Source organism: Myodes glareolus, chromosome 25, assembly GCF_982192425.1.
Source record: "Myodes glareolus chromosome 25, mMyoGla1.1, whole genome shotgun sequence".
Taxonomy (NCBI): domain Eukaryota; kingdom Metazoa; phylum Chordata; class Mammalia; order Rodentia; family Cricetidae; genus Myodes; species Myodes glareolus.
In genome coordinates this window covers 20698958-20719823 of record NC_142050.1, presented here as the reverse complement: position 1 = coordinate 20719823, position 20866 = coordinate 20698958, and the positions used below count along the sequence as shown (strand labels likewise).

General features: G+C 43.2%; 1 protein-coding gene across 4 annotated transcripts in view; it reads right to left on the bottom strand.

Moving 5' to 3' along the window:
- Positions 1 to 18356, bottom strand: part of Ptprz1 (protein tyrosine phosphatase receptor type Z1) — a 176712-nt gene extending 158356 nt beyond the window's left edge. For 2 of the 4 annotated variants that reach the window (XM_087901872.1, XM_087901873.1), the window contains exon 1: positions 17957 to 18356. In XM_087901872.1, the coding sequence (XP_087757998.1) occupies positions 17957 to 18014 (58 nt within the window). In that variant the 5' untranslated portion in view covers positions 18015 to 18356. The remainder of the gene's footprint in view (positions 1 to 17956) is intronic. The other 2 variants (XM_087901874.1, XM_087901875.1) reach the window with 1 other exon arrangement.
- Between the last annotated feature and the right edge of the window lie 2510 nt (positions 18357 to 20866).

Genomic DNA, 20866 nt, shown 5'->3' with positions numbered 1-20866 from the left:
CTCTCTCAGCATTCCCAATTGCTGTAAAATACTACCCCTTTGCATTTTTCTCAATGAACATAAAAATACCCTGTCTTGTTTGGCAGGAAAGCAATCTACAGAATTATATCTTCCCTCACCCCCACACCCCCACACTCACTCTACCAACACCCAAGGCAGGTGGAGGAGCTGGGCCTGAAGATCATAATAGAGGGAGAACAGTCCCTGTCCCCTTGTCAGCTGTGGACTATGGAGAGTGTCCCCTACGCCATGCCTGGACAGCACACTAGTGCTAGCCCTGAAGGTGCACCCTGCACCCAGGACTGAAAGATCTCCACAACACAGGGCACCAACAGGATGTTCAGAAAGAGTTCCACTGAGGGCCCAGCATTGATCGTGTAGCAGAGACCAGGGGTCTCCAGCCTGTTGCTACCCTGTGCCGTGGAGACCCTGCAGCCCTTCGTGTTGCTCTCACTTGTCTTTGCCACCAGGATGGGCTTTTCAGCACTACCCTGACCAGTCCAGCCCTTGCAGCAACAAGCAAGGGGCGTGGCCCGTTCTCCTGCTTTCACATTCCTCAGGGTGGGTTCCACTGACTACAGGAACATATGTATGACCAATCAGCATGGATTTGCAGAATAACCAGAAAGAAAGGGAATTTTCGTGTCTGAACGATGCAGTTGAGATTTCCTCAAATGCAATCAAACTGTATTCTAAACCTCATTAATAAAACAAATAAAAATGATGTTTACTGGCATGATACAATTTTCCACTTGACTTTAAATCTAAGCAGCAGATCACCAATCCTTTGCATAAGAGCAACTGAAGAAGGAATGAGAGGTTGGACCACTGCGAGCTTGGTGAGAGCTGTAGAGACAATGGCTAGTCTGAGGGAAATGGGAAATCGAGAGGGACATGTAGCTCAACAGGCTCACCCTGGATGATGGGTGAAGCAAGGCAAGAAAACCAGCTGGGAAGCTAGTCTGAGAAAGCAAGTGAGGAATGACGGGGGGAAGACTGTTCAGAAGATGCACCCACATTTGTAGGCAGGTTAATACGGACAGTGAAAGATTTGCTGATGGCCCCAAGGATCTTAGCTTGAGCCAGAATGGTCAGCAGATCCCACTGAAGTCCACTGAATAGTGAAATGGGTGGTTAGATTTGTTCGTCTGGTGTTCAAGTAAGAGTTCTGGCCTACAGATACAAATCCTGGAGACACCAATGCACAAAATGTATAAAAGAGACTGTCGGGCAGTCAGGTGAGTGTGTGGACAGAAGCGGCCTATATTAGCACCTTTTCAATACTGTAACGGAGGCGATCACCCTAAAAAAGAGGGAGGTATATTTTGACCGATAGTTAGAAAGGTTTCAGAACATGGTGACTGGCTCCATTGTACTGGTCCTGTAGCCAGGCAGTGATCATGAACAGAAAAACATGGCAGACCACATTGCTTTTCCCATGACAAAGGGAAAGAAAAGAGAGGAAGAACAAGGGGTGATAGTCTAAATGTCACCAGTGACCTTATTTCCTTCCATTACACCTCACTCCATCAATGTTCTATCCTCTCCCAACAGTGCATATACTGGGGATCAAGACTTCAACATATAAGTCGTGGGGGGTCAGTTAGGGTCCTAACATTAGTACAGCTCAAGGCATGAGTGTTTGGGGGGGGGGCTCTAATGCTAGAACTGAAGCTATAAGAAGGAATCAAGGGGTTGAAAGATGGCGATGAGGAAGTAGGAAAGTGGGCCCGTGAGACATTCTGGACGTCGAGGCAACAAGCATCTCCAGAATCACAATTACAAACTACAAACCATGGCTCAGATAAGTGATGACAGAGAACTCTGCCCATTACAAATAACAAATTCAAGGGCACTGCTGAGATAGGTCAAGGGAAGTTTTTGCAGTGATGGGAGAATATTCTTGTTTATTGCAGACTCAAACAAGGGGCAGGAGAGAAAATACGAATGCTAACTGTGAAAAATTCTAAGAGGTTCGCAATATATGAAAGGCCAGAAAAGTGGCAGAGGCTTCATTTTTATTCGTGTGTGTGTGTGTGTGTGTGTGTGTGTGTGTGTGCATATTCACATGTGTGGACATGCGTGCACTACGGTATGCGCACTTCATGACATGTGAGTGAAGATTGGAGGACAGCCTTGGATGTTAGTTCTCACCTGCTCCCCTGTGTCAGACAGGTGTTGCCTGCTAGTTGTTGCAAACACTGGACTAGCTGACCTGGAGCTTCTAGGGGTTCTCATTTTTATACCCTCCCATCGCTCTGTAGGAATGCAGTAATTGCGGATGCATACCATCACATCAGGCTCTACATGGCATTTTAGAATCCACACTCCGGTCCTCTTGCTTGCATGGTGCACGCTTTATCTACAGAAACATCTCCCCAGCCAAAAAGGAAATACGTGCTTTAATGAGAATAGGTCAGCATGTTTAAAAAAACAATCGTTAGCATTATCAAATACTAAGAGAGAAACCTGAGAGGAAGCATCTATGCTTTGATTACAAATGGACATGATGCACAGACAAAAGAATCCTGTACCTAGAGAGTTGCTTCTCCTCTGAGAGCATTCAGTTCATTTTGCTCCAGGATACCAGGGTCCCCTCACAGTAATTCAAGACAACCTTGCCATATTCTCTCCCACTGAATATCTACTTCTCCTTTTGATGAGAACATCATTCACTCTCAAATATTTCTCGAAACAGACTGTTTGCACTTTTATAACTAATATTCTTATGGCCTCTCAAGGGCTGTGGCTAAAATGGCAAATTTTCTATGAGCATCCTTATACTGAATATTTAAGTGGGACTTTATTTTACTTAAGTCAAAAGCTAAACTCTTCCAAGAGCTGAATGAAACATGTATTCCTTAAAAAGTAGTGTCAAACCTACCAATTTCATCCCTGTGCTCATGATTTCAAAACTTGAGTAATTTAATTGATTCCCTATGTAACTGTGTCTTAAAGCCTAGTTTTCCCCACTTGGAGTTCCACAAGAGCCTTAATCATTGCTTATAGATATCTGACAATTCTTTATTAGCATGAATACTGCTGATTTTAGTATTTAATGAAATGAGGGCTTTTACACTTTTAATTGCCTACTTAACATTCTATCAAACATCACTGTTCTATCAGGCAATCCAATTTGGGGGTTTACATCTGAGAAAAGCAATTATTTCCCTCAGATGTGTTGCTTTCTCTTCATTTATATTCCTAAAGATCGTCCTGGTTGCATTTAAACACATTAAAACCTACATCTAAAGTTCTTAAATCTCTTGCAATTCATTGTCAGTTCAATTCACGTCTAGTTAAAAATAATGGTTTTTTTCCCCCTCAGTGTGATTATTTGTGTTAGAATATTTTCCACTTGTCTATTAGCGTCATGACTACTACGTCACTCTTTTGAACTAATGCAGCATTAGTGGTGGACTTCTATTTGCAGTCATAGAGACCTCTCTAGACCAGAGAAACGATGCCAACAGCTCCGAGAGAAGGAACGGAGTCGACACAAAGTGTGTGGTTTTAAAATGTCTCTGAGGGCCTCCAAACGGAGTTGGGCACAGCTTTGCTATCCTCACTTCTTAAGGACTTTGAAATGTCAACAGCCCAGCCCTCTCTTCCATGGAAAATAATTTTTGCTCTATAAGTCTTTTCTATTGCTTGAAGGATTTAAAGTATAGACCCAGGACCCAGGACAATACTGCTATTGGCAGCTGCAGGTAACCCATGGGGGTGAGATACACAGCACTTTCTCCAAGCTTGAATCAAACAGGATCTCACATATCTGATCTTGTTCTTGGGAAAAAGGGGGATAAAAGAGGCTGAGAGAAACGCTCTTGGCTGGCGCTGACTAGGGTGTTGGGGGGATGAAGAAGTGTTAGTGAGAGGGATCCGGTATCGTTTTGTTTCATTAAAACCCCGGCTTGACAGGAAACGTAGGGGAAACTTACCCAAAGAAATGGTGTATCCGCTGTGCAGGCCAAAAAGTAGATTCTCCCACCGCTGCGCAGAATAAAGAAACTTATAGTGTTCTTTCTTTCATGTTTCTGGCCACAGACATCTTTCTTCCCTTCTTCTGCATTCACTATTGTACTCTATTCTAGTCGCTTAATTTTCTTAAAAGTCTGAATGCCGAGAGCAAAAGCCCTTAGGAAGTTGTTCGTGATTGTGTGCCAATTCGGTTCAAAATCTATATAGACACTTGGGCCTGTGAAAATTAGTATGTGATTGGATTGACCCAGTTTGAGTTTACCTTTTGAAAAATGAGAGGAATTGAGTGAATTTGAGGGTGACATGAATTCTAATTCCCAACACTGGAACTGGGATTGCAAGTTTTTTAGACTGCCGAAGAGTGCCCTGAATGAGTTGATGCAGAGGGCCCATCATTAGCTAGATCATACTAGTTTTTCCATCTTCCATACAAATGGATTGGAAGGAACTGCACTCATAAAGACTGCAGAATGTACTGAGTATCTACTACATATGCAAGATGGCCTTATAGCCCTGTGGATGTAAATCTTGAGATTTGTTTCCTCAAGAAAAAACAAACTGTGGGGCAGCTGGAAAGCAGGGTGAATGCTGGGTCCTGAGGGAGGCAGTGGCCTGAGGACACCGTGATGTTGAAGGTTACAGAGAGGACACAATTATAGATTAAAGAGGCCAAAAGCCACCACTGAATGACAAAAAGTCTAGAGTCAAGGGGAAAGAGCAGTATATGAGGATTGAAGAAAAATCAGATAAGTAATCTGAGTTCAGCTTTTAAAGCACTTTGGATGCCCCAGAAGTACATCACAGGACATGGGAAGACACACGAGCCTATGTGTTCTTCCCAGCGACGGCAAGTGTAAACACAAGAATCTTACCCACTGTTTCCTCAAAGGTTTCTGCGGTCGGAAACTCTGGCAAACCTCACTCACTATGCTTCACTTCTGAGGCCAGTTGCAAAAGATTTCCCTCTTAGAGTTACAGCAACAATACTGTGAAAGTACAAAGTCCCCTTAGGACCCGAGTCCCCGGCAAGGATCCCCCACATCCATTGCTACACACTTCCAAAAAAAAAAAAAAAAAAAAAGTCTTTAATGTCGGCCTTGGAAAAACAGTTATTTATGTCCAGAACCTAATGATGTTCACTGGATGGTGTGCAGTTCCTAGGCAGAGAACCTTTGCTTCTGTGTTTTGGTTAATTATTGTGTATTTCTAGGATTTTCGGGTGGATGAAGAAAGACATACAAAATACGTGCAAAACCATATCATTTCTAGTTATTGAGTTCATACAGAACCCTGTGAGGAATAATTAATGGAGATTTCAACTCCAGTCCACAAATTCTAAGTTTACATGTGCATGCTAATATTTTCGTATTGAAAGTGCATAGTCCCGCCTCTTAGGGGGCAACAGTCAAGCACAATAACTTCCTCACAAAATGTCTGGGCCAGTCTTTCCTTGATAACCTGTTTTCCATTCGTTTTCTCAAGCTGTGCAATCACCCAAGCAGATCTCCAGCAGTCAGAGCGCTTTCATCCAAAAGACTCCCATCCAAAATCCAACAATCCCCATGTATTTATAAGTGATAACTTACCGCACAGAGGCACATTTGGCAGCAGAAGACCTGCCTCATGGAAAGATGACTTAACAGCAATGACTATAATAGAAAGGCTATTTGATTATTCATCTTTACTAGCCTAAATTGCAATAAATTTCAAAATTCATAAAAGCAAAAGACCCCCACCCTTCAATTTACAGGTGCTGCAGGATTTTTGTTGTTACTGTTGTTGTTAGTTTGATGATTTTTTTTTTTTTTTGAGACAGCGTTTCTCTGTGGAGCTCTGGCTGTCCTGGAACTCACTCTGTAGATCAGTCGGGTCTCGAACCCACAGAGATAACCTGCCTTTGCTTCCTGAGTGCTAGCGTTAAAGGCATGCACCACCACTGCTCTGCAGGATTTTAACTTTTAAATATTGCAACAAGCTCCTTCCGAAAACTAAACCAGAAGGCTGTCTTACAGGCATCTTGCCAGTGGGAGAGAGGTTCGTATAAAATCTAGAATTTACTGAAGAGCATGCAAGCGTTTTGTGTTTTGATTAATTCTGCCAAGAATACTGAACAGTCAGAAAGTGCGGAGAGATTAGCAAGAAAATATGCTGGGATCACTGTCAAGTCAGGCATCTCTGGGCACTTTCTGGTAGGATAGACGGAGTCCGGATTGTGCTGTCTTATAGGATTTCAGGGCAGCTTGCCCTAGCCACTCGTGTCCAATTAAATGTGTTTTCACTCTTCAAGAAATCCATTCAGCAGACATTACTATCTACGTTCAGAATTGTCTAGAAAAGCCTAAAATTAGAGGCTTCCTGACTGACTCTTTAACATTATAGCACACAGAGCTGGCCTTTGTGATAGAAAGGCAGCTCCCTCTGTCTACATGATAGAACAGGTCTAATTGGACAAAGCATGTGATATGTCCCCAGCACGGGATAGTGAACTGAATGTACACGAAGAGGGTGTTAACTTATTCACTTTGTTTGAATGCTTCCCTAGCTACGTGATTATCTTGAGTGCGATGGGAGGAATACTGAGAGCTAAACGCATTTCAGAGAATTTGAGCAAACAATCTACAGTCTGAAAAAAAAATTTAAGAGGCAAGGTCTTGATCTACATACAGCGTTGGTTGGAACTTGCTATGTAGACCAACCTGGTCTCAAATCCATAAAGATCGGTCTGCCACAGAAAAAACACTGGACACATAGAGGCTTATGTTTATGAAAGGAAAAAACGAATTGTCTCGTTCGAAAGGAAGAGAGAAGGGCTGCTCCCACGCGTGTGACTTTTCAAAAGTGTTTTCCACGTTTTATTTTCTCTCCTTTTGATGACCTTACTGCACCAGGTTGTATTTTGTATCTATAAAGAGATTTACCCCTTCAAGAATGGAAAATGTTGATTCAAGCCCAAGTGTAGTGCTGAGCACACAGTAACTCCGGGAAGCACCTCCTAAACAGAGTGTCACTTATCGAACTGGGCCCAGGTCCTGCAGAGAGCATGGCACTGACTCGGGTCACAGGGAGCAGTGGGCATCTTTCTTGTCTTTCTTCTTCTTGGGTCCAGAAAGAAAGCCAGACTCAGAAATGTCAACACTAGGGCTGGAGAGACGGTTCCGCAGTTGAGAATGTGTGCTGCTCTTTCTGAGGGCCCACCTCAGGCAGCTCACAACTGCCTATAACTCAACCTAGGTCCAAAAAACTGAACACTACTCTCTGGTTTCCATTGGCATGAAATATAGTTCACAATATAAGAGGCATAATTTCACACAGATACACATGCAAACAAACAAATAAAAATAATAACATGCAAACATATAAATAAAAATAATAAAGATAAATCTTTTTAAAAATCAACAAGTGTGCTAGAATTAATCTGAATAGTTCTCACAAAAGAGATACTGTTTTAATACTTTAAAAAAGGTATTTCCATTTTTAGAAACAAGAAACATACATATGTATGTCTATGCCTATTCATATAAATGTATTTATAAATCCTCATTAATTTATGCATGAGTATATATGTCTATGTAACTATAAATTTATAATATACTAGCATAACTGTGTAAATACTAATATTATGTACTACTTTCCTATTACGGAAGTCATCAAACAAAAATTGACCACAACCAAACATATCTTATATTCAGTCAACCATTTTTAACATACTTTAACCTTGCTATCAAATTCTACATAGTACAATATACTGTATTTTTAATCATATATGGAAAATTGTGCTTATATTTCCATTACATATGGAAAAATAGACTTACATTTTGGCTTTGTTGCTACTTTCTTCCTTTCCTAAGCTACATGATTTCTCAGTTTACTACTTTGTGTATCATAAATTTATCTTAAAGAGACAAATAGTAAGTAACAAAATCTTTTGTTCATTAATTCCCAACACATCAACCTTGATGTGCAAGTATGAAGACTCGAGTTTGAATTCCCAGGGTCTATGAAAAGGCTAGGCATGTTAATACATGATAACACAAACAACAGATCTATATTCCTAGAGCTCTTACAGTAAGATAAGAACAAGAAACTTCCTAGAAGCTTGTGAACCAGTCAGACTGGATCACCCAGCAGCAAATAACCAAAAAAAAAAAAAAAGAAAGAAAACTAAATCTTAAAGAAAGTGGTTGGCAAAGAATGCTACCCTAGGTTTCCCTCTGTCCTCACACATGCCATGGCAAGTAAAAACCCATACACACAGTAAGGAGTTGGTGTGGTGTTCATGCTCTCTCTCTTTCTCTCTCCTTCTTCCTCCCTCTCTCCTTCCCTCTCTCCCTTCCTCTCTCTCTCTCCTCTTTCCTCTCATCTCCCTATTAAAAATAAACTTCTAAGCAAAATCAGGGAAGACTAATGCTTCAATGATTTCCTGTCACAATGTTTTTAATGAGAAGCCTCCATTGTGAGCGCTCTCCAGAGATACTAGTTTATGAGAGATGACTATGATATATTTCGGTTCATATGAACTCACGGATAATTAAGAAAGCTTTGGTACCCATAGTCTGCTGGCTGCAGCTACAGGAGTGTGTGCGCTCACTGGGAAAAGGACACACACCATGTGGGCGTTCCCAAGTCAATGAAGTGAACAGTGTCGATGTGGGCGCTGCAGGTGAACCCGATGCTACGAATCTGCTCAGGTCCTTTCACCCTTAAAAAGACATTTGTTTTCGTCAAGTTTCTCCATAAGCAGCACCACTTGCTCTGCTTGCTGCCCAACTCACCGAGTTAATCAGTTTGGAGGAATGGCTCCCTTCAATGCCTGGGGCTCATTTTAACAGGCTTAGTCTTATTCTTCAATCAATAAGAAAGCTCACGCTGCCACCCGCACTTTCTTTCCCTTTGTTTCTAAGTCATCAGCCCTTTTAGAACTGGACATGTTTGCTGCCTATTCTTTCCCTGCTTGGATATTTCTCGGACGCTCTTAAGTTCTTTGCTACATCTTCACCTTTCCAGGTTGGACACTCCCTTGAGGATGATCAATATCTTGTTCTCGTATAATGCCATCACATCCTATCAAATACTCCGATTCGACTTAAATCACCTGAAGTGATGTATCTGAAAGTGCTTGCTAGGATTTAAAGTCGTGCATGAGGATAGTGTGGTGCTTTCACACTCCTCACACTTCAAGTATCCAGCAAATTTCCACAGCAACAGCACTGAAGGAGCCTGATGCCCTGTCTTACTTCGCTCCCGTTACCTTCCTCTGATACCTGTGTTGTCCCATAACCTATATACCTGGGCTGGGGAAATGGGTCAATACGGTGCCTGCAGCAGGAGCATCAGGATCTGATTTTAGAACCCCAACATCTACATCAAAGCCAGGTGTGTGGGGTGTATGCATATAACCCCAGCACCGAGAGATAGAGGCAGGTGGGGGGTCTCTGGGATTTGATGATCAACCAGTCTAACCAAACTGGTAAGCTCTAGATTCAGTGAGAAACCTGGTCTCAAAACACAAGACGGAAAAGTAATTGGAGAAAACATGCTCGCACCCACCTCTACCTTCCACACATGTCCACAAAGGCAAGCAGACCCAGATACAAACAAACCCCCTCTTTCTCTCACTCTTGCTATCTCTCTCACACACACATCTATCATCTCTCTCTCTCTCTCTCTCTCTCTTTCTCTCTCTATTATCTATCGTCTATAATCTATCTCCCTATTATATGCACATGCAAATACAGCAGTTATTGTTAAAAAAATTAGAGTCCAAATTTTAGAACTACAGATTTTTTTATTCTATTTTGCTACTCAAAACCTCATAGTCATCCTCTGTCAGTTACAAAGTTTCCATTAGTTCAAGCAGCTGATGGAACCTTCCCTACTATTTGACAATGTTTTACTACTATACATCCACCCTACTCGTTCCCCCTCTCCAAATACCAAACTCTGACTCTCCTCCATGCTTCTGCGGATGTCTTTGCTGGCTCTTATGCCTTTTGCTTCTATATTGACCATTCAAGTCTTCCTATCCATTCTCCCTGAATGGTTTTAAAACAGCTGTCTTCCCAGATAATGAGTTAAAGCTACATATATCCCCACCCAATCCATCTGCAAAGTTGTCAGTGCTATGGAGCTACTTATATATATATTGGGAGGTTTTAATTAACCAGTAGGTATAGATCCTTTCTAAAGGAATATTTATCTCAAAGAAGATCCTCAATCAAGATCTGCAGCATCCATTTGTGTTTATGTTATCATTACTGAGCATTAGTGTACTGAAGAGGTAAGCTGACAACCCAGGGAAGACCATCACTGGCTTTTAAGCATGTGTTATTAAGGCTTTTCAAACACAGTAAAAATCCAAAGAGCCAGGACATAATAAATAATTGATATTTTCTCTATAAATTTTACCATCCATAATTTATACATTGATAAATTTTTAGCTTAGGGATAGCATAAAATAGATGGTAAACATAGCAAAATCTTTTATTAACTTAACTAGTAGAAAACACTAACTAGTTCTACTGAAATTTTCATAAGAAAACATGATTAGGTACCACCAAGAATATGCATCAGTGGCAAATGGAAAGATAATAAATGCTTGGGTCTGGACAAACGGTACTTGAGACTCTTATCTCTGAAGCTGGTTCATTTGTCTTCCCAGCTGCTGATAGACTTGACTCTTTGGAACAGCCCCAAGGCTCTTGCCCTCCTGAAGTCTGACATGCACGCAGACTCTGAGGTCAGCAGCTGTAGTCTACGCTCCTCTTCTAGGATTACTCTGAAACTGAAGCTACCTTAAGAAAAGGAAAAGAGGATGGGCCATTTTCCAAGGCCTTTGTCCCCTGGAACTGGCTTTGTTTTAGTAAGGCACACAGCCTGCCAGTGTCGCCACCTGAAGGAAAATGAACTAAGATTAGTAGTATCATGAGGTTGGCCTAGATCGGCGGTTTTCAGACCCTGGCTGTGTCCTCCAGTCACCTGAGGGTCTTGGTCACAGCACTCAGACACTATACCATGCTTAGCTAGACGTTATTTGTGTGTGCATTGGCTAGCCCCGAGAACCACAGCAAAATCTTTAGACCAAGTGGCTAAAACAACAGGCATTTGTTTCTTACAGGTTTTGAGGCTAGAAAGTCCAATATCCAAGGGGTCAAGAGATTTGATTCTGATGAAAATTCTCTGAGGCTTTCAAATGGCTGGCGTCTTGCTGGGTTTTTATGGGATGGGAAAAGACACAGCTCTTGTCCTTTTTCTCTAAGGCATTAATTTATTTTATGCCAGCTTGAACCTCATGACCTATTTACCCTTTAGAAGTCTCATTTCCAAGTACTAGCATCCTGACAGGGGTTCGACATGGAATTTGTGGGGGAAGCACACAATAACACCTGCCATGTCTAAAGTGTGGCCAGGATCGGAAGCTCATGACCTCAGTCAAAGTCAATGATCACTTTTGCAGAAAAACACACCTGAGGGTGATAGCATATGTGTTCCTCAAGGCCATGCCCTTGGCTCCCGTGAACAGCTCTTGACTTTGTACAACTCTGTGTCACAAGGGACACCTTTACATGTTCTCTTCAAGAAAACTTGTAGATGAACGTGGATGGCAATTTAGTTATAGAAATCAGTTTTAATCGGCTGATGGTGTGATTGAAAACCATGAGCACCTCAGGGAGGTTATTTATATCTGTGCAGCATTTCAAAGGATGTGGTCAGGATTTGGGTAGGAGCCATGCTATCTGCTTTAAAAGGTCACTTTTTAAAGGTGTCATTTTTTTCCCATGTATTCCTATTCAAGATACTGAGTTAGTCAGTTTGAGAAAGGTCTAGTAGTAAGACCCATGCTTAAAGAAAGGCAGATAGAGACAGATGGGATGATTCGCTGTGAGTGAGAAGCTACCTGTAGCCTCGTTACTCATAAATACTTTAATCCAACCTCCTTCTTTCCAACTCATGAATAAATTATCCTTTCCAAAAATATGAAGAATGTATTTCCAAAGAAATTTATAAAATTTATGCCTTATGAGCAAACACACAAAAAGACTCACACTTAATGAATCAGACCTGCAAGTTCACATCAACCAAGACCCTGAATAATTGAGTTTACTTTAATATCTGTGAGCAAATATCAGAAGAAATAAAAGACAATCGAACCTATTTTAACCATGGGAATTTTCCGCAGAAGCATCTGTTAACCCATCCTTTTAAAATTATGCTAATCGCCACGTTTTCCAAATTATATTAACAAAGTAAAAATACGTTGACTAATAGCATCAAATACCATCAATTTCATCCCTGTCCAACTCATCATCAAGATGGGGAGGAAATGTGCCAAGTTTACTTGATTACTTAACTCAGTGCTCAAAGGAAGTAATGATAAAAGAGGAAATAACATCAAAAACAGTAAAAAGGGAGGGAGGAGAATATCGAGAGGAACACCTGGAAGGTAATCATAATAAAAGAGCAAATCTCTGAACTTCTGCTTTTCACCTCTTCACAGCTGGCAATATCTCACCTGTCCCAATCCCCACCCATCTGAATTCAGTTCCATTAAAAAAAAATACTGCAGACATGCTATGTGTAGGAATAAACTATGCCCTGTACTTCATCTCTATGATGAATCAAATGATAGAAGAACTCTAAGAAATGCACATCGTGAGGTGCCACAGTACTTTCTTCCCATCTTCTTCACTCTGGCTGTTGTTTTATTTTCAGAACTGTCTTGGGCCACCAACCTCTCATGGTCATTCTGATGAAATTTATCCAATCCCATGGCTTTGGGCTGATGGGAAGCAAAGTGTTTGTGGAGAAGATCTTTTGTTTCTTATTACTGACCACATCCCCCATCCTCTCATCTCTAACACATGAACAGCATACACACAGAGAAGCACATTCACCCTGAACTCTGGGACATAACCATGTTCACGCACGTCAACTCATCAACAGCTAAATGCTCACTTATGACTACCATGGCAACTGTCCTTGCAATATTAAGCATGGGCACTTTACTATTTATGCATAGATAATATAGTCTGTGGATCTAGATGATCCTCAGAAGTATATCTGAGAGAATCCCTGAAAATGAGGGTCTGGTGCCTGAACAGGCATTAATGGTGAACAGGCCAAGGCTGACCAAAGTCTTGACTGAGAAACAGAAGCAAAGAGAGATCAACAGAAAATGGCAGATCTCAATAATAGAAAGCTAACCCTAAGGCCTTGAACATTTAAGGACTTAATAGGCATGTCCTCAAGATGCCAGGTCTAAGAAACTAATGAAGAATACAATACAGTCTTTGCCCTTGAAGAGCTGGTCTAGTGGGGAAGACAGATGTGCTGCCAGAAAATATGGTATATGGTAAAAACAGATTAGGAAAACATAGTATGAGACAGATCACTCACACATAAATCACCACCTGTAGACTTGAGCTTATAAAGGCCACAAAGATCTTTACCCATTACCCATAACCACCAACATGTCTCAGGATCTTTGTAAGGTGACAGAACACAGTCTAGAAATAACCACCATGCATCAGCAGTTCAAACTATTTTAACGATTGCTTTTTTATTTTAATTATTGCTCTCTATGACTTTGTATTATTGTCATAAAACAGTGTATGGTGAATTTTCTTTATATGTGTGCACAGGGACACACATGCACATGTGTGTGCACATATGCAGAAGTCACAGGATAACCTCAGGTGTCGTTCCTCAGGAGCGACCCAGTTTTGTTTGAGACAGGGTCTCCCATTGGCCCAGAGCTTTGTCTAGTAGGCGGGACTGTTTGAACAGTAGGCTCCACAGACAAGCCTGTGTTGTTCGCTTGTCATCACTGGAACTTCAACCAGAAACCCTCCCGCATGGCTTCACTGTGGGCTCTGAATTCTGGTCCTCATGTTTACAAGGTATGCACTTTTGCCATGTGCATCAGCATCTCCCAGTCAGTAGACTTCCTGAGTGATGGAAATGTGCCAAAATTGCCCTTGATTGTAGTCACACACACAGATGTCTAGGCTATGATGTACTTCAGTTGTTACGTCTAGTGTGAGCAAAGGAAGTGAGTGATGTCATTTTGATAGACTATGAATCAATCACATATGTCTAGTGGCCATGGTACTAAGCAGCATAATTTAAAAACTGAATTATTTTTTAAGAATGTGCAATAGCATAAAATATTTCCCTTTAATGCCTAATGAGTGGAATACATATATCAGAAGAATTGCAGATATAGATAAAAATTGGTTCCTATTACACAAGCCATGTATTAGCACTCCAGATAATTCTAATGACTTCAGATACATGCATATACGTATCTTACTTAAATTGGCTCTCGCCATTAACATAACAGAGTGAGTGGAAGCATTTTAAAATATTTGAGAACTAACACATTTAACACATTCACAGATTGCTGGAAAAGACAGTTACTCTCAACTGGCTGTCAATGGAGTAAGAATCTGAAAGGTTAGGATGCAGTTCTTGGGGGGATGGTATTGATTTATTTATTGGCTCTTGTTGTTTTTGAGACAGATTTTACTCTGTAGAAGAGGTTGTTGGTCTGAAGCTTACTATGTAGCCCAGGTTGGTCATTAACTCACAGGAACCTCCAACCTCAGCCTCTCAAGTGCTAGGATTATAGGCATAAACCATCATGAATGGCTTAAAAATGAAATTTAAAGGTCTTCGGTGTGGGGTTGAATCAGAACGTGTGGGTGGAGGGCACAGGTGTCAAGACCTCTTCAGCCCTGCTGGTTTCTTTATGTGCAGCAGACAACAGCAAAGGAAGGGAAACAGTGTCTAGGTGGGGCTACCTTCATCACGAGACAGTATGGATTTGCCACAGTGTTCAAGATTACATTGAGGTCGCCTAAATATGACAGACTGTGCTTCAATTTTTAAAAGGGAAATAAATGCAACATGGGACTATACAAGGAAAGTCACCAAGGGCATTTGCAGGAAAGCAAACAGGACTGAAATGCCATATCCTATCCCGGACTCGAGTCTGTAAATTCTCAATGGGAAAACACATTCTCAGAGTGAACACAAAAGGCATCATCAAGGCATGGTGGTACACACCTCCTACATCAGCTCTTAGAATGTGGAGGCAGGACGATCAGGAGTTCAAGGCCATCCTTGGCTACACAGAGTTTTTCGGGCCAGCCTGCTACAGGAGACCCTGTCTAAAGCAAAACAAATAAACAAAAGAGACAAAAAACAAACCACAGAAAAGGAAGTGTCTGGTTTGGAAGAAATAAAGAGTAACTAGGCTGTGTGATGCCAGGAAAGTCATTTGACTTCTCTGTGTCTATGTTGTCTCATCTGTAATTTATATCAGAAGGAGAAGGAAATGAGAAGATGGATAGACATTCACAGGAATGGTACCAGAAGGACGCTCAAGTTGGTGGCAAGTGGATCTAAAGCACCAACTACTTCTTTTAGGTGCTGTGGTCTTGGCTGACGGAGCCATTTCCAGACACAATCTGAGACAGACATTAGCAAACAGGTCTTCAAATTGAGCTCCCAGGACAGACCCACTCAGACCTCCCTGAAGTGTGAGGAGCGGGGGAAACAGATCATGCCTCCAGAAGAAAACTGTTTCCCAGAAGCAAAATTCTCACAATATACAATGTTAAGTGAGACCCTTCATTTCTAGTGTAGAAATAATTCACTGATAAGGTAATGTCTTCCGCAAACTTCTCTCTTGAGAGCAGCCCTGCTCTGAAGGTGGCAGCAGCAGGGGGGGGGGGATCCCAAATACAAGAAAGTGTTATTATGCTAATCAAAAGTAATAAATTTCCTGAATGGTGACTAGTAATTATTCGTAGCAATGCAAAAGGCTACTTTAAAATGGCGAGGGATAAAAACATAGTCTTCTCACAGTAATAGTCATTAGAAAGAAGAGAAAAAGGAAGGGAGGGAGAAGGAAGGGAGGAAGGAAGGAAGGAAAAGAGAGAGAAAGAGAAAAGAAAGAAAAAAGGAAGGAAGGAAGGAAAGAAGAAAGAAAGAAAGAAAGAAAGAAAGAAAGAAAACTCATATTTCAATTACAATGGATAGGCTTAGATTTGATGCCTTGACATGAGCCTGTAACTGTCTTGAACAATGCATTCAGTTCTTCCCCTGATGCTTTATGTCTTCAGATGCATGTGGCCAATAAAACCAAAGTCTATACAACCCTAAGCAGGCTACAGGTAATGCCTTATGGAGGAAAAAACTAAAAATCAACTTTGTAAATGTGTGATTTGCATATAATGGGATCCAGCTCAGTTATAAAAAACAGTGAGTGCTGATACTCCCTAGGACATAGGTAAACCTTGAAAACCTTCTGCTGAGTGAATGTGGTCAGGCACGAAAGGCTGCATGTTTCATGATTCTGTTCAGATTAAATGTGCAGAGCAAGCTGGTCAATAGACACAGAATGCTGATGGGTGGGATGGGAATGTCAGTTAATGAGCAAGGAGGACTCATGACATGCTCTGGGGTCAGATGCCAATAATGACACACAACTCTGACTCTGCAAAATACCCCCAAACCTTACACTTCAAACAGATGAACTGTGTGGCAACTGATGTTGTTTTTCTTAACTAAAACCATTCTTAATGTAGTCTTGGGCATGTGTTTTGCTGAAGCGCAGAGCAACACTGTAATTTGCTTCCCTAATACTGGGAGATCTCCTTAAACAATAGTTTAAGGACCTGGGGACCTGGCTTTGTTGCTAAAATGCCTATGAGTGGAAGGCGGGAATGTAAATTCAACAGGTGTGGATTAGAAGAGTTTTTCCAATGCTGGGGGAATCTTCCAGACTGGCATTCAACTGCAAGCCTGCAGTCAGAAGGAGGCAGGGGACTGGGAGGGGGGTCCTGCTGTCTTACACGTGAGCGAGCAGTGTGCAAGGTGTCCAGCACACCAGTTCTGAACACCTTCATCAAGCCTTAGGGACTGAAGGGAGGTGAAAAAACAGAGTGAGGTACAGGCAATCATCACTCTAGTGGCGACACAATTCTCATCAGAACCAGAAACGACTTCTGTTTACAAAGGCCAGGACTCCAAACGCAGCACCTCCCACTGGCTGGAAATGCACGCCGCATATATCATTTATTATAAACAATCTAAAAAGTTAAAAGTAGGGTTATAGGATTGATGGGCGCTAAACAGTTAAAATCACAAATCGAGGCATATATCCTAAATTTTAGGTTAATGGCTCCAAATAGTCCTTTAATCACCATGAAGGCTGCTTTCAGTAAGAAAATTAGAACACACAGCACACACACACACACACACACACACACACCACTGGTAATTCAAACAGTTGGTCGCAGAGCACAACGTCGTCCATTTAACACGTTCATGGTATGGAGGGCTTCAGGAAAGAGCTGTTGGGTCTCCGGTAAGCCCATTACCAGCAGCTCTGGAAGCTGGAGCAGAATGCTCCTAGGGATTTGACTGAAACTTTTTTTGTAAATGGCTGCCTAGACTTGAACGTGACTAAATTGAAAGTACTAGAACCACCGAGAAGTCAGGTCGGTGCTTGTTCAGCTCAGTATCTTTCAGGCGGAGTGCGTGTAATTCAAGATAGACACGTGTACTTTCCGTTCAGGTCCACAGTACTAGGAGCATAAAAATGAACGTTCCGGGCGCAGCCCCTGGCCACCGCTGGATTGTATTTCCAGTCACAGACTCATCCTCGTATATAGGTCCACCGGGTTGTTTCCACAGTTTGCAACGCGGAGAAGAGAGGGTGCGCAAGAGGGGACCCTGACTCGGCCGACTCGGGGGTCCAGGTGTCCTGACCACGCGAGCCTCAGTAAGGGGACTCGGCAGGTGGCGGCCTCGCGGCTGAGGGGGTGGGGGCGCAGTCCGCGCGAGTGACATCTAGGAGGCCAGGCCAGGGTGACTTCCAGGGTGCTGCCGACTGTTCTGAAAACCTCCCCCAGCCGTGTCCCAGGGACTGAGCCCCGCTCGGCCGCCCCGCGGAGGTCCTATCACTTACCCAGGCGACACACGCACAGTAGCTGGATACACACGAGGAAGCGCTGCAGGATTCGCATCTCCAGCCTGGTCCGCGACCCCTCGCCGGCCGCCAGGGTGCAACTTAGGATGCGGAGGGGAGGGTGGGGACACTGAAGCAGGGGGCGCCGATGACTGACCAGGGTCTAGGTGGACATGTGATGAGAGAGAGAGAGGAGAGAGAGGAAAGAGGACAGAGAGAGAGAGAGAGACAGAGAGAGAGAGAGACAGAGAGAGAGAGAGAGAGAGAGAAGATAAAGAGGCGAATGCAGGGCTAGACGCGCGTGGGCGCGGGAACCGAGCCCGGACCAGGCGCGGGGCTTAGGGCCGGACGCTATCCCCTGCCTGAAAGGGCTGCGGCGGCGGCCAGGATCTGAGCGCTCGCAGCCAGCGGCGCGAGAGTGCGGGAACGCGCTCGGGGCTGAGCACGCGCGGCGCGCGGGAGCAGGGGCGGGGGCGCAGGAGCGCGGGCGGGGGCCGGGGTCGCGCAGCGGCAGGAGAGGGGCGTGGCCGATCCCTGCCTGTCCCAGCCCGGCGCCCCTCCTCCGCCCGCGGATGGAGGTGGAGTGGAACCCGCTGGGGCTTAGAATCTTCGCGGAGGGGCGGGGGAAGCTCGCTTCATTAAGACTCTTTCATCTCCTGAGGAAGATACAAGAGGAGGCTGGGTCCCCATTGTCCGGCACAGCTTGGGACTGACCTTTGGGCTTCACCCTTGGGAAAGTCTTTCGTTTGGTTTTGGTTGTCTCGGCCGTTGCCAAGTAGGTCCTATCAGGAAGGGGTGAGGGAGCCTGGGTAAACTGCGTTCTCCTCCCCCTTCCTTTGCATTTTCCAAGTAAGTAAAGTAGTTCCAGCCCCCATTACCACTAGGGCAGTTAACTCCAATCATCTCCAGTACTGTTGTGACCATTTGGTCCGGGCTGACCCTTCCCTAGACCCCAATTTACTCTGCCGAGCTGTGCACAGCTGTGGTGGAACTCGCAACACTACTGTGGTCTCGGTGGATCTAACTTCCTAAGTGTCTCTTTGCACAGGGTCCTCTGGCAGGAAGATTTTTTTTAATTGCATGATTGAAGGGTACACAATAGATATCTAATACACACCCTGTGCTTCCTCGGAGATGGGCATCTCATTCTCCCCATACGAGCTTGTTTCTATGGAAGTGTTTGTTTTTTGTGTAAGAGCGTGAGTGCTATAACCTGAACTCCCAGCTTGGGGGTGGAGTGGGGATTTTAATAGATATTCCTGAAATGTTTGTTGACTCAAGTTGAAGTCCACATGAAATGAGTTAGCTGGTGGTGATGTCAGCCAACCGTCTAAATACGCCGTCCTGAGTATTCGTGAGATTTTCATATATATGATGTGCTTAATATATATGATTGGTACATTTTGCCCTGATAAGAGAATCCATTTGGAACCTTTCAGGAGTCACATCCAAAGGCACAGAAAACCAAGTTCTGGAATTATCCCTGGTACTCAGTTTGATGTAGGGATCTGTACAGCATGTACTCTTGTGTTCTGTTATTGTCTCAAAGCCAGCGCTGTAGCTTTATAAAATTCAACGGACGCTTAATGCATACAAATTGGAGTTCCGAGGTCTGTTTCAGCTGCCACTACCAGTTCTCACAGAATTCCCACCGCCTCTGAACACAGGCTCAATGTACAGAGCTAATGATGCATCTTGCTATCAATTTGTGAATGGAGAATGCACTGTAGTCACAAAAGAGCCGATCTTCATGCTAGCGTGTTTGTTTAGGAGCACATATCAGTATAAGAATTTGATCCTTGACCCTATTCTTCCCATGCATAGAAACAAGAATGCCACAGAGATTCTAATGAAGACTGAGAGTTTCCATAGGGGACAAAAATTTCAAGCCGTTTTGCTGCCATAACAACAGGTGTGTGTATTCATTAGCAATAAACCCAGAGTTCGGTGGGGAGAATGTTTATGGAATATGGACTGGAGTAGACAGGGACATTTACCTAAAGATGTGTATTTATGCAGAAAGGAGAACTGGAAAATCTGATTATCAAGGCGGGCGGGGTGGAGACCAAACTGAAAGACACTGAAGCCACAGGTTCCTGCGAAAGCACTTTGATTTCCTGGAGCCTGAGAATGCTCGTACTATGACAAGCGTAGATTTCCTTGTGAAGAAGCCTGTACCTGAAATGCTAAGCCATCTCATTGGATCTAAACACTTAGGGAACAACCAAAGGAAATTCGGTTGCCTAGAAGAAGCTGGACCAGCCAGATGGCTCAGTGGATAAAGGCTCTAGCCACCAAGCCCGATGAGCCACGTTTGATCCTCTAGTCCCACACTGGATGGAGAGAACTGAGTTCCATAGACTGTCCTCTGTCTTCTGCTCGAAGGCTGTGGCATGCACCACCTCTGTAAATAAACAGGTGAAGAAGAAGAGGAGGAGAAGGAGGAGAAGGATAGAGGAGGAGGGAAAAAGAGGGAGAAGAAGGGAGGAGGAGAAGCAACAGCTGAGTTTACACAGGGGAACGTGTGGCGATACAGGAGGTCCCGATTATCAAGGCTTTTCCACTAGCGTGGAAGAACGGTCCATCAATAACAATGATTATGTTAGCTCCTCGTTAGTTGGCCCTATCAGAAAGATACTTTAGTAGTCATTATTAGAGTTGATTCACCAAACATAACCAAGATAGAAACCAAAGTTTCTCTAAAAGAGCTAATAGGTGAATCTAAGACCCCTGATAACTCCATTCTCATAGTTCAGAATATTGCCAATCACCTGGGAAGGCACAAAAGCGACCATAAAGAGGGATCATTCAGTCCTGAGGTTTGCAGGGAAACAGGGTATCAACTAATTGTCCAGTGTAACAGCAATGAAAAGTTGACCTGGAGAAGCAGCAGAAGTGGTTTTGAGAGTT